Source organism: Necator americanus, chromosome X (genome assembly GCF_031761385.1).
Source record: "Necator americanus strain Aroian chromosome X, whole genome shotgun sequence".
NCBI classification, from domain to species: Eukaryota; Metazoa; Nematoda; class Chromadorea; order Rhabditida; family Ancylostomatidae; genus Necator; species Necator americanus.
The window spans coordinates 5,098,652-5,113,038 of record NC_087376.1 but is presented as its reverse complement, the minus strand read 5'-3'; the positions used below and the strand labels follow the sequence as shown (position 1 = coordinate 5,113,038).

Genomic DNA, 14,387 nt, shown 5'->3' with positions numbered 1-14,387 from the left:
GAAAAATAATTGATGGGACATAAATTTAACTTCTTGAACCTCTGGCAAATCCACAACTTCATCCCAAAAACTGCCTTGGGATTGGATTTTTACTTCTTGAGTTATTAGTGTTAAGTCGTTGAAACGAACGATGATTAAAATTCTGAAGATATTCTGAAGAGGACAATTTTTAAATTTTTTGCGGACCAATTTTTTTTACAAAATAACGTTTGTTTGGCCACTTTTTCATAACTTTTCTTTTTCAATATTTTTCTGATACTGTTAAGTAAAAAAAAAGTGATTATTTCATGTTGACAAACAACAGGGCTTTGTTTCAACATTATTGATCGATACGAAATGAAATCTGAAAGGCAGGTATTTCAGGATTATTTAACAATTAGTTTTTGTGATAAAACAATAATTTCTACAGATTATTTGCATTTCGAGGATTACGAAGCATAGGAAGTGGAGATGTTCTTCTACTCTCTGAAGCTCGACTGATTCCACCTTCACGTTTGTTTTTTTTTTTCTTGTGAAAATTATTCTTTTTCTTGAAATTTGGACCAGTTTCTCGAGCCAGGAATTATTGAATGAATTTTTACAGCTGTAACATGGAGCAATTTCAATAGTAGAACATGGAAATTGTATAAGAAAACCGTTCGTCTATCTTATGCTCGAATGATGATCGCTGGATCATTTTTTAGTGGAGCTCTGGATTACGATTCTGGAAGCGTACAGAATATATTAATGATTGGCTTAGGCGGTGGAGTGATCAATAACTATTTCAGCACCATGGACGAATTGAAAGTGAGGTGCAGTTTTCAAATTATATTTTCTCCCTTCCGTTTGAGACTTAGGACTGCCAAGCGTGAATGAGAAACAATAAAGTATAAATGTCATTTGTTTTCTAAACCAGAAAAACTAGGATGAGAAAAAAGCAGTCAGAATAATTGAAGAGAAACTTAGAATCTTTCCACAGTGCCCTTTATTGTTTTTTTACTTCTATTCCAGAAATTCTCACAAAACCTCCGTTTAGTAATCTTGGAAATACATTGGCTAATGAATATATTGAAGACTTTGCACAGGTTTTGGTCTAGGTGACTATGCTTACTGATTGAAAGAATCCACAAAAACCTTCTGAGCGAAATCCTTAGATATGTTGGTAGAGTTCTTTAAAGGATAATTGAGCTGGATAACTTTATATTTTCTTATTTTATAAACAAGAAAGTATGAAGTTCATACTGTTGAAACTTTATTTGTGTGGCCTGACATTTCGATAACCTCGTCTTTATCAAAAGCCTGAAAATGAAATTTTGAGTGAAAAATTTGAGGTTTTTGAAGCTATGCAAATTCCGTCAAAATGGTTGTCGAAACGTCGGGATAAAAGTAACGTGCCTCTAAAACCTTTTTGGCAAAGGAAAAAATATATAATTCAGTTCAAACTGTCCGGTTTTCAGGAAGTAAAAACCTGGAGATTGTTGGTAATTGACCTTTCTTCTTTTGTTTTTTGAAAGACAGAGAAACAGACAGAGCTAACGTACTTTTCACGAATTTCTATTAAGTTCGTTTTTCTTGCTTCTATACTTTATCTTAAACAAATTATTCTTCGGATCTTTCTTCTTTTAAATAATTAAGTATCTTACTAAATTGGACGGAAGTGATTATTTTCTTAGACCTACGTAACTGTAACAAGAAAAAAAAACAAGTTAACAGAAAGGGAAGGAATGAGAGAGAGGAATTTCGGAATGACGGAGAAAAACCTCAAGTGATGAAATATAAATCGAACAATTTTTTTGAGTGTATCCCTAGTCTACATACTAGTACTCGGCAAAAAAAAAAATTATTTGTTGTGCATACTCATAGATATTAATGAGGAAGAGATGAGTTAATTGAGTTATTGGCAACGATATATGCCCGTCTCTTCGCAGAAAAGTTGAGGATTTCTCGAATGAGAAAGGTTTTTTTTTAGCTGAATCTAACTGCTGTCGATAATGATCCGGTTATGAAAAATTATTGCGGAAAAATGGTACGAGTTCAAGTCCACCTCAATGCAAAGAATTATCGTTGACGATGGACTTCGTTACATTCGTGAAGCGAATAAAAGAGGTCAATTCTTAAAAAATTTAATCTAATGAACATTTTTCATACTGTATATTTTTAGGTGAACGTTACGATGTTCTTCATAGACGTCTCCTATAATGAAAAACGTGCATTAATGGCCCTGGTGGAAGAATTTCTTGCCGACGATGAAATTAGTGAAATGAATAAAATTCTGAACAAGAATGGTATGAATGTTGAATTTCCAAAAAAATAAATAAATAAATAAATAAATAAAGGGGTTCCTTGTATTCTGGTTGACTTTCAAGTTGCAGAGAGCCGTCATTGTAAATATAGTGACTCGCCATGAGGATCTTGACCAAGCAAATCGTGTCTGAGTTTTTGTTTCTTTTTTTTTGTTTTTTTTTCTTTTCCATTCTTTTTATATTCGCTGAACAGTGAATCAGTTATTATCATATTATATTCTCATATTATATATATATATATATATATATATATATATATTAAGGTACACTTTGCTTCTTCCCGACTACTTTCCTTCTTGCTACTTCATGCAATTCTCGAAATACGATAAGGTTTGTAAAGCAAAAATTGTATTTTTAATAATAATAATTTTTAATAAGAATCTTGAATAATTTAAGAATGAAATGAAGTAGAGAGGATCTAGCGTTTGAAAGAAAGGGAAGAATTATGACCAAAATTTTTTTCTTTTAAAATTCAAAGAACTGTTCAGAGTAAATATTAACTTTTAGGGGTAATTGGTACCCCGACCATTCTGAAATAACCCCGACGTTTGGAATTTTAACTTTCATTTTAACTCATTGTTCATGACAAGCAACAGCTGGTGGCCGTGATATTCGAAGATTTCTCAGGAAGACAAACTTTTAGAATTGCCGAAAAGTTAAAAATCCTTGCTTTATCTTGATTCATGACCTGAATTTCATTTAAAACAGTGTTTTTACCATTTATAAAAGCCTCCCTATCAGCTTTCAGAAAAAGAGACTGATTTTTGAGAAGATTTCAGGAACGAACTTAGGGTCGTAAATCTAATACTTCTTCTTTTTTACTCTGAATTCAGTGGAACGGTGCTTCTATCGGTCGAATGGGATTTCTTATTTTAGATGTTGTTCTGCTCGAAGAAGGAAAAAATTCATGGCTTGACAAGAGGATGAGTTGTACAACCGGTTTGTGATGATCGATAAGAAACTATTTAACAATTAGTTTTTGTGATAAAACAATAATTTCTACAGATTATTTGCATTTCGAGGATTACGAAGCATAGGAAGTGGAGATGTTCTTCTACTCTCTGAAGCTCGACTGATTCCACCTTCACGTTTGTTTTTTTTTTCTTGTGAAAATTATTCTTTTCTTGAAATTTGGACCAGTTTCTCGAGCCAGGAATTATTGAATGAATTTTTACAGCTGTAACATGGAGCAATTTCAATAGTAGAACATGGAAATTGTATAAGAAAACCGTTCGTCTATCTTATGCTCGAATGATGATCGCTGGATCATTTTTTAGTGGAGCTCTGGATTACGATTCTGGAAGCGTACAGAATATATTAATGATTGGCTTAGGCGGTGGAGTGATCAATAACTATTTCAGCACCATGGACGAATTGAAAGTGAGGTGCAGTTTTCAAATTATATTTTCTCTCCCTTCCGTTTGAGACTTAGGACTGCCAAGCGTGAATGAGAAACAATAAAGTATAAATGTCATTTGTTTTCTAAACCAGAAAAACTAGGATGAGAAAAAAGCAGTCAGAATAATTGAAGAGAAACTTAGAATCTTTCCACAGTGCCCTTTATTGTTTTTTTACTTCTATTCCAGAAATTCTCACAAAACCTCCGTTTAGTAATCTTGGAAATACATTGGCTAATGAATATATTGAAGACTTTGCACAGGTTTTGGTCTAGGTGACTATGCTTACTGATTGAAAGAATCCACAAAAACCTTCTGAGCGAAATCCTTAGATATGTTGGTAGAGTTCTTTAAAGGATAATTGAGCTGGATAACTTTATATTTTCTTATTTTATAAACAAGAAAGTATGAAGTTCATACTGTTGAAACTTTATTTGTGTGGCCTGACATTTCGATAACCTCGTCTTTATCAAAAGCCTGAAAATGAAATTTTGAGTGAAAAATTTGAGGTTTTTGAAGCTATGCAAATTCCGTCAAAATGGTTGTCGAAACGTCGGGATAAAAGTAACGTGCCTCTAAAACCTTTTTGGCAAAGGAAAAATATATAATTCAGTTCAAACTGTCCGGTTTTCAGGAAGTAAAAACCTGGAGATTGTTGGTAATTGACCTTTCTTCTTTTGTTTTTTGAAAGACAGAGAAACAGACAGAGCTAACGTACTTTTCACGAATTTCTATTAAGTTCGTTTTTCTTGCTTCTATACTTTATCTTAAACAAATTATTCTTCGGATCTTTCTTCTTTTAAATAATTAAGTATCTTACTAAATTGGACGGAAGTGATTATTTTCTTAGACCTACGTAACTGTAACAAGAAAAAAAAAACAAGTTAACAGAAAGGGAAGGAATGAGAGAGAGGAGAATTTCGGAATGACGGAGAAAAACCTCAAGTGATGAAATATAAATCGAACAATTTTTTTGAGTGTATCCCTAGTCTACATACTAGTACTCGGCAAAAAAAAAAATTATTTGTTGTGCATACTCATAGATATTAATGAGGAAGAGATGAGTTAATTGAGTTATTGGCAACGATATATGCCCGTCTCTTCGCAGAAAAAGTTGAGGATTTCTCGAATGAGAAAGGTTTTTTTTAGCTGAATCTAACTGCTGTCGATAATGATCCGGTTATGAAAATTATTGCGGAAAAATGGTACGAGTTCAAGTCCACCTCAATGCAAAGAATTATCGTTGACGATGGACTTCGTTACATTCGTGAAGCGAATAAAAGAGGTCAATTCTTAAAAAATTTAATCTAATGAACATTTTTCATACTGTATATTTTTAGGTGAACGTTACGATGTTCTTCTCATAGACGTCTCCTATAATGAAAAACGTGCATTAATGGCCCCGGTGGAAGAATTTCTTGCCGACGATGAAATTAGTGAAATGAATAAAATTCTGAACAAGAATGGTATGAATGTTGAATTTCCAAAAATAAATAAATAAATAAATAAATAAAGGGGTTCCTTGTATTCTGGTTGACTTTCGTTACAGGAGCCGTCATTGTAAATATAGTGACTCGCCATGAGGATCTTGACCAAGCCGATCGTGTCTGAGTTTTTGTTTCTTTTTTTTTTGTTTTTTTTTTCTTTTCCATTCTTTTTATATTCGTGGAACAGTGAATCAGTTATTATCATATTATATTCTCATATTATATATATATATATATATATATATATATATTAAGGTACACTTTGCTTATTCCCGACACTTTCCTTCTTGCTACTTCATGCAATTCTCGAAATACGATAAGGTTTGTAAAGCAAAAATTGTATTTTTAATAATAATAATTTTTAATAAGAATCTTGAATAATTCAAGAATGAAATGAAGTAGAGAGGGATCTAGCGTTTGAAAGAAAGTGAAGAATTATGACCAAAATTTTTTTCTTTTAAAATTCAAGAACGACCCAGAGTAAATATTAACTTTTAGGGGTAATTGGTGTCACGACCATTCTGAAATAACCCCTACGTTTGGAATTTTAACTCATTTTAACTCATTGTTCATGACAAGCAACAGCTGGTGGCCGGTGATATTCGAAGATTTCTAGGAAGACAAACTTTTAGAATTGCCGAAAAGTTAAAAATCCTTGCTTTATCTTGATTCATGACCTGAATTTCATTTAAAACTGTATTTTTACATTTATAAAAGCCTCCCTATCCAGCTTTCAGAAAAAGAGACTGATTTTTGAGAAGATTTCAGGAACGAACTTAGGGTCGTAAATCTAATACTTCTTCTTTTTACTCTGAATTCATGAACGGTGCTTCTATCGGTCGAATGGGATTTCTTATTTCAGATGTTGTTCTGCTCGAAGAAGGAAAAAAATTCATGGCTTGACAATAGAGATGAGTTGTACAACCGGTTTGTGATGATCGATAAGAAACTCGAATTTAACATAATTGAGGAAGCGAATTTAAAAAATAACGAGAAGAGCTGAAATAAATTCCTCACTCTTCCCAGGATCGTTCATAAAAATTGTCGAAAAAAATTTCCCTAATTATAAGCTATTGTTGACAACTCTTCCGTGTAAATCCGAAAATATAACCGTCTAATCATCGTTATACATGAATATTTTTAGAAAATTTTTAGATCATCAAAAAAAGTCATAGAACATTTGTTAGTAGATTTATTCGAAATACTACTAGTTGAGCACAAATCGCTGTAAATAGCGTAAACAAATGAGGCACATACAGGTCACAACTGGTACTAGTGATAAACTTGCACACAAAAAAAAAACTTCGGAAGAAAAACATCGTGAAACACGTTCGGATAATCTCTCTACCATAATAACCGATGCATTTTCCTCAAATTTGATTCCCATCTCGGATGGTTTAATCCAAACTGAGGTAATACGACCAGTATATAATGTTGAATAAGGTGAATAATCCAGGAAATGCGACCATACTTATCCGATCAATACGATCCGTTGACCATTCTCGCCTTGTTGGATGAACGAATGATCTCTCCTCACAACCATCCAGTAATAGCATCTTTTCCGGTGTTCTTAATTGTTATTAGTGTACAGAAATAAGGGGTTTTTTCCCTAAATTTATATCCTTTTCGGAATAAGTGCTCACTGAGTGATGTCTCTGGATGTTCGTGAAATTGTTCCTGGTGTTGTCAATAGAAGCTTCTTTCTCATACGTGGATCTGAAAAAAATTTCTGCGATTCGGTGCTAAGAAAATGTAAAAAACGTTGACAGAAATTTTGGATAGGACTTCATGAATTTCTTATTAGAGGGCTTGTTTCGGAAACATGCGACCAATTAGTGAATTTCTTACTGTTTCATTCGTGTAGGAATTTTTTTAGAACATTTTTTAAAAATTGGTTTATAAGAATTACCATAATGATGCCATAAGCGAACAAGTAATTAAAATATAGATATTGATCACTCACCAGTAGTTCCATAACTTCGAAATCCATGTGGTGAATCCGATTGTACATGATTTCGACAAATTCGTGGTGATGTACACGAAGAGGAGCGGGACCGTTGAGGAGGGCAAGCACCTTTTGTCTAGGATTTAATGTATTAATACTGGAATAGTCAATTCCTCTACGTTATACATACATTATATAGTTTATTGATTGCTTTTTTTTCTTAAGGAAATAGGTAATTATATAGTACAAACAATACCTCTGTTTTAGCACCGATAGCACCTATGACTGCAAGTTCCAGAAGTGAAGAAAACACAAACGTCAGGCAAACCAACATCCATACATCTGTGTGGAAATTTTATTCTAGTAGAAAAAATCCAGAAAAATAAACCAAATATTTATAAAAAAAATCTTACCAAGAGCTTTTACATAACTGACACGTGGTAGATTTCTCATAATATTACCAAATTGAAATGTCAAAGCTAATAACGAGTTGACACCAAGCATTGTCCTTGCTGGTATCATTTTTGGACCGAGGCAGAAGCTTATCCAACTCAAATATATCGGATTAAATCGAAATAACTATCATCAATATTATTTTTAAAAAATACCTTATAAAAATTGTGAGGTATGTAGGAATATAGGCTTGAAATATATACCACCCGTATCGTCGGCTGAACACAAACGTCATCGTCAACTCATTCCACACTCCAGCTGGGTAGATCTGGAAAAAAAAGTGTTCCTGAGAAAAAATAGTGTGTAGGTGTTTCAGAGAAAATCAAAAAGAGCTAAACGTCCTCGAACTGTCCATTTAAAATGTCCTCCGATAATTGATGCGTAGGATTCGAGGAACTCTCCGAAATGTTCTAGTAATCCTTGTTCATCTTTTCGAGCGCATGACTTATAGCAAACGTCTATGCTATATACGTTCCTTGGAGGAAATGAGTCAAGAACCCTCGGGAAGGAAATGTTAGGAAGAGTTGAGTGATTTAAATAATTTTCTGGAGTGTAGTGGAATCATATGCAGCCGAAAGATGCGTATGCACAAAAAAAGTTGCAGGAAATTGTACTAAAATCGTTTCAACTATTTTCAAAACATTCAACAAATTCTCGGATTGGTAAATCGTTGTAAACAAAATGATTTTCATACACATACTACAGGGAGAAATATGGCAGTAATTTTACTTTATTTGGCTTTTATCGGAAAGAAAAATTCTCATCCCCATAAAGTCAGATTAGAACAAAGAAGTCATTAATATTAAAAGTTTTAGAAAGTCGAAAGTTTGATTTTTTAGAATAAAGAGTTGAAAGAAATCTTAAAATTTATTCGAAAATTGTGAAAATCATGAAATTAAAGGTAGACATCAAATTTTTAGTCTCATTTCAGTGAAACGTGGAAAATTGGATGATCTGGCATTTGGATAAGCACTTGATCACACGGATTAACCAAAGGTGATGAATATTTCAGGAACTGATAATCAATCAAAAGTGGAAGAGTGAATTTGAAATTTTTCCGGATTGCTTCGTATAAAAACCGTGTTCACCATTGTGAAAGTTGATGCGAAGTCATATCTTTTACGGAAAAGAAGAGAAAAACAAAAAAAAATTATTTGTAGTATGGATCAGTCTCTTTCTGGAACCACATGTATTTCTTCATTAATCCTGGCTAAATCCCTTCATTTAGATGATGTTAGAGTGCAGTTCACTGGTAAAACGTGGCAAGCGTTGCTGTCAGGACGAGTTTGCTTAGCATCTCCTCAATACTCTATAAACTAGAACAAATCTGACGGAACATTCCCACATAAGAATGACATCATAAAAATTACTTCCTAGCATCTGACATACATCCTGAAGAAATATACAGAAGCAAAAATGATTTGTAAACATTTGAGGACAGAGAGAATCTACTTGACGGGAAAATTCCTACTGAAAAACTCGAAAAATTACGGAAAAAAAATTTACAGGTACAGTGAAAATCTAACTAAAAACTCATTTTTTAGAAAAGAGCAGAAAATTAGAAAAATCCGTAGCTGAAGTAGAATGTCATTCATCGAGAACGGGTATATTTTTGAAAAGGATCAAATTCGACCAGGGAATTTTCGAGAAATTTGTTGAGTATAATTCCTATAGACACTTTTGTTTTTTACGGAGAAAAAAAAAAAGATCCATAGCCAAGGAGAAATCCTTCACCGAGAACTGAATAGTTCAAGGTCAAATCTAACTGAGGAATTTTCCAGAAATTCATCTAGATTAATTCCTATAGACCTTGTTTATCGGTGTAAAAGAAAAGAAGGATCTGTAGCTGAAGTAGGAATCCTTAATCGTAAAATGAATAGGTTAGGATCAAATCGAAACGAGGAATTGTTTAGAAATAATTTCTACTTTTTTTGGATATTTAAAGCGTCTCTTTTAAGCAAATATCGCCATTCTTTGTATACAATACGGTAATAATAGCTTGTTTGCGATATTTTTTTTCAAATTTTTCCAAACCTGTCGTTCAATTGAGGTTGAGTAATTAGTGAGCACAAAATCTGGAAGAACGATCTCTTTTTTGAGAAGCGATAAACCATCAGTCCAATTCGTCCATTGCATGTCAACCTAGAATAGAGTAGCACTCCAGGAGTTTCTCTTCCATAATTGTGAGGTATTTTTTAGGAATATCCTACCTCTTGATTATTATAACTAAATGATTCAAGTGTCAGATGGCAAGACTGACGATCCATTGGGAATGCGCTGAAATCCATTCCGTTAGTGATGAGCACGTAATAATCCGTAATTAATCCGTACAGAAATAATCCACCTAAAATCCATTGAACATGGTCCCTTCACCTGTACTCGATAGTTCACCCATACCGTACCGTTTGGGTATACCATAAGAAATACATTTTTAAATGGTGATTTATGAATATGCGCTGCTTTACTATTTATGAACACCGTATTTGGTTTCCAGATTTGATCAAGGATCTGAAATGGAGTGTATTTGTTAAGAATATAAATCGATTGGAATTGGATTTCTTACTGAATATTTCTACAATAATTATCATTATTACAAAGATTTGTTGTCCAACTAAAAAAAAAAAGTTACAGCTTCTTATTTCAACTTACAAGTTAATTATAAGATACATATAGACCTAAATAACAGCTCTTCTGACACACTGACACTTTAATGAGATAAAAAATCTAAAAATTAGGACTACAGCTCTCATTTTTCGTCGAAATCACTGTGTTATCCGAAGGATACCGGAACTAGAAGTTTTTAGAACACTAGGAATAGAAACCTAAGAAAAGGGGAATTGTAGAAAATGCAAAAAGGGCTCGCAAAAAAATTGGCTAAAAGTTTTGGATCTTTCTATTTGCTTTTAAATTGTAAGTATTTCGATGAGTATATCCACAAGGTGTTTTTTTTAAATGTTTTTTTCTCTCTTCTGAATGCTCCACACACAAAAGTGCTGCTCAAAAACAGCTTCCGGAATCTGTCCATTTACATTGGAATAAAAAAAAACCGGAAAAGAAACAAAATAAAAACAAGAGACCTTTTATAGGTGTTCTTCCAGAAAAAAAGTATTCTATAAGTTCTGTGCTCATAAAAACGGAAGAAATGAAGGAATATTAGAGATTTATTCTCTCTTCTTTCTTTCGTACGTTGGTGACGTATATTTTATAGAGATTTTAAGAAAGAAGGTGTTTTTTTTTATAGAGAGAAGGTATTTTTTATGGAACAAAATCAGAAAAAAGCTCGGGTATCTGCACATTTTTTCTGCCGCAGAACCTCTTTCAATGCGAAAAACTGTGAAATAAGAACTGTAATTGTTGTATAAAGCAGTGAATCCTGAACTCCATGATTAGATGGTTCAATGAGGTGAAGAGGAGTATTTTTACGAGTTATTTTTTTTAACATACATCAAAATTGTTCTCTCATATTTAGAAAAAAGGAAAAAAAAACAATATGAAAAAGTGATGTTTACCTCTGAATTCAACGACAGATTGTATTTGCATGGACTCATGTGATCGTATCGTAAAGCATGATCCATCCATAATTCTGTTACGTAAATATCCATATCAAAATCGCTTGTAATCTCATTTACAGAGTTCACTTCTTGTACCCATACCTCAAATTATTTAAATAAATATTTGAAGAGAAAACAAATTAGAAGTGAATCCAGCAATATCTTGCCTCTATCCAGACTATAACACCCGTTTCCGAAGGTGTTTTAAACGATTTGTAGTTATCAATCAAACGTTCTATTATTATTTTATCGCTAGTGCACAGGCTATCTTCACCATCATCTTCTTCATCCATCTGTAAATATACGGATTTGATTACGATCAACTCAGTACAACTATTAATTGAATTCCCTGTACTGGAAAGGTTTCCATTTTCTTTTAAATTTTGAGAAAAAACAATCTCAGAATTTAGAAACTATGCGCTGGAATGTGAAGCTGTTCTTATTTTGGATTCTTATTCCTTATTTTGAACTGCTAGCTATCTTGTATTTTGCTTAATGTACCGTATCCATGAGATAAATTCTGGGCCGAGAAGATCGTAATCTATTAATTAAAGGCAGCACACCACGAATCTGAGGTGGTGCGGATTTCAAGTGGAGTATCCGTATACGAGGTCGTAGATTATGGAGACCGGGGTGGTTCCGCTCACCTCTCCCTGAATCACTGCAAGCAGCCGGCCTCTGAATGTTGTTTTGTGCGATGCCTTCTATTGCAGCGCGCCACCCTTGCTCGCGTAGCGTCCCTTACTGCCTATCGGGGCAGTCCGAATTGATTTTGGACGAATCGCAGGGCGGAGGCGGCGCAAGGGGTGGAGCGTTGCAAAAGATGGCGTCGTACAAATCAGCATTCTGGAAGCGGCTGTTTGCAGTGATGCAGGGAGAGATGAGCGGAACTACCCCTGTCTCTATAATCTACGACCCCGTACACGGATACTCCACCTGAACTCCGCACCACCTCAGATTCGTGGTGTGCTGCCTTTAAACTGACATGAGAATCTTGAAGTCTTTGTTTAGCTTTATAGGAACTTTTACTGATGGAGGAATTTTTTACTACTTTTATTCCTTCATGTCTTACTCTCCCTCAACCCCCCCCCCCCCCCCCCCCCCCCGAATAGCTCTCGAGTAGGGCAATCAAAGAAAGAACTCGAAGAGGAAGTACATTTACGGAGCATAGACATATAGTAGCTGAATGCATAAATTTCTTGAGTAAACAGGATAGGAGTTCCAATCGGAAGAGAGGTGGCGCAAATAGGACTTCAAAATTGCGTATGGATTAAGAATATGATGAAAACAACTATATGTATGTAAAAACGTAAGAAAAGTAATTACTTTTAAATAATTTTCATAACATGCACTCCTTTACCAAAAACCTGAATCATATGGATTAACGTCATGAATTAAAATTTTGACCATTGATCTCATAGTTAAAAAGAAATCAAGTAATTGGATTCTAGGAAAAAACGTGATTTTTCTTCCTCTGAAGATGAGTGGCCATCGCAAAAAAAAAAAACGGATAGAAAAAACTAGATATTTTTCTATGGATAGAACGTGGAACAAAAAAATTAATGGATTCCGGAAGGACGGAACACGACGTGTACATTTTCAACTCCCTAGTGCATGTGAGAAAACATGAAATAAATGAGATTCAGAACAAAATATTAGGTCGTCGGCTCAAAAAGCGAATCGAATTCACTCTTTTCGGCAATGAGGGGTTGAGTCACAAAAGAAGAGTTCAAATTCGAATTCATTCTCAAATTATTCCATCACCGTCTGAAGACGTGCACAGATGTGCACAAAAATCCACTTTTTTAAATTAAAGGTTCTCCTTGTCACAAATTTTTCCTACCGTAATTGTTGTCATGTGATAAATGTTCATCTCAAACACAATCATATTTAGAAGTAAAAATTGTTAAATTCTCAAGTTTTCACTAAACTCCACCCATTTTTTCCTAAGAGGAACAAAAAACTGTGTGCTTTCGTTGTTTATATATATTTTTCCAGGAAATATATATGTATGCCATGTAATTTTAGTTCGAGAAAAAAAAGAATATGGTCATAGTAATCCGGGTAACATCAGTTACTTAGCGCTGTTAATAGAACAAAAATTAAAATGACCCTTTGAATTTCTCAACTGAAATCCTTTCGGTTTTCTATTGACCTTTTAGTTCGTACGAGGATTAAAAACTCCCCTTCAAATCCTCTGCTGCAATCACAAAACACAAATTTCTGGTAATATTTCGAGTGTTTATAAATTTGCTTTCTTTTTCTTTTAAATAACCCTCTATGTAAAAATGCACACAAATAGATTTTTTTTCAATATAATCAGAAAAGCTATGTATGTCCGCACATAGCTCTCTATCATTCCCATTGTGGTAGCAATCCTGGAAGGTGGCGTAGTTGGATTGAGCCCTCTTTTAGGAAACAGAGTATTCTCCTGAAAATATATATCTGCATTTCGTTATTAAAGGCAAAAGATTGAGGTTTATATATGTGTTTGCACTCATATAAAATGTTAGAGAACTGATTAGGGGATTAGTTGGGTTAAAACAAATAAACACTTCTTCTTCTTAATTTTTTTTTTTGGTTTAATTTCAACCTCTCTGTATCGTTGACGCAATTCTTCAAGAATTTGACTGTTTTGCAAATATAATTTCCAATAGTAGTTCTGAAATTGCTAGTTCTAGTTAATTTCATAGGTTTTTTCCTTCAGGCGAAAATTAAAAAAAAAAACAAGAAATGCAGCACAAACCTCTAGAGGGTTCGTCGGTGTGAGTGAGGATACAGCTATGGCAGCTGCGCAGAGGAAAATAAACTGACAGCACATTGGCTTATCATCGAAGCATGCCTATGATATGCCTAAAACAAAAAAAAAAACAGAAAAAAGTACGCCAGATAAAATTTTAGATAGCTAACGACGACTCGGATTAATCCACATAAAATGCCGCTATATGAAAAAGTGAGAAAAAAAATGGTCTTCGGACAGAAAAGTCAAACAAGAACTAAGTAAAATTTCTCAATGAAAGCTATGAGGATTTTCCTACATCAGAAGGTGAAAAGATTTCATGGAAAGCTCCGAATACTCTATGGATTGTAAGTTCCTACCATGAGAGAAATGAGGCACATCTTCGTCATGGAGGATTTGTTTGAGGTGGGTGGTTTGTCTGAGAATAAGAGCCAGTGGCTTTGTTAAAGATTTATTCTCTAGCACATCAGTCAGTTGAATATTTCAAAATTGTCAGGTTTAGGTGGAAAATAACGAAAAAATTCTAGAAGAA

The 14,387-nt window shown here is 33.8% G+C and overlaps 2 protein-coding genes across 4 annotated transcripts; one reads left to right on the top strand and one right to left on the bottom strand.

Annotated features, from left to right (window-relative positions):
• Positions 1-657: 657 nt before the first annotated feature.
• Positions 658-5,290, top strand: RB195_021512 (uncharacterized protein; the record flags this gene model as incomplete). 3 transcript variants are annotated; one of them, XM_064208295.1, is made up of 7 exons in its annotated part: positions 2,050-2,085; positions 2,141-2,264; positions 3,159-3,221; positions 3,460-3,662; positions 4,829-4,964; positions 5,020-5,145; positions 5,229-5,290. In XM_064208295.1, the coding sequence occupies 7 exons, from the start codon at positions 2,050-2,052 to the stop codon at positions 5,288-5,290; spliced, it is 750 nt and encodes a 249-aa protein (XP_064064177.1). The 3 variants fall into 3 exon arrangements, with proteins under 3 accessions (XP_064064176.1, XP_013293853.2, XP_064064177.1); XM_064208296.1 differs by lacking the exons at positions 2,050-2,085; positions 2,141-2,264; positions 3,159-3,221; positions 3,460-3,662 and adding an exon at positions 658-786; XM_013438399.2 differs by lacking the exons at positions 2,141-2,264; positions 3,159-3,221; positions 3,460-3,662; positions 4,829-4,964 and having other exon boundaries at positions 2,028-2,085.
• A 1,273-nt stretch (positions 5,291-6,563) lies between these two features.
• Positions 6,564-13,936, bottom strand: RB195_021511 (uncharacterized protein; the record flags this gene model as incomplete). Its single annotated transcript, XM_064208294.1, has 14 exons — positions 6,564-6,735; positions 6,810-6,882; positions 7,130-7,247; positions 7,368-7,453; positions 7,525-7,661; positions 7,720-7,832; positions 9,599-9,706; positions 9,775-9,841; positions 9,909-10,072; positions 11,074-11,217; positions 11,283-11,408; positions 13,460-13,546; positions 13,709-13,777; positions 13,862-13,936. The coding sequence occupies 14 exons, from the start codon at positions 13,934-13,936 to the stop codon at positions 6,564-6,566; spliced, it is 1,539 nt and encodes a 512-aa protein (XP_064064175.1).
• Positions 13,937-14,387: the final 451 nt, after the last annotated feature.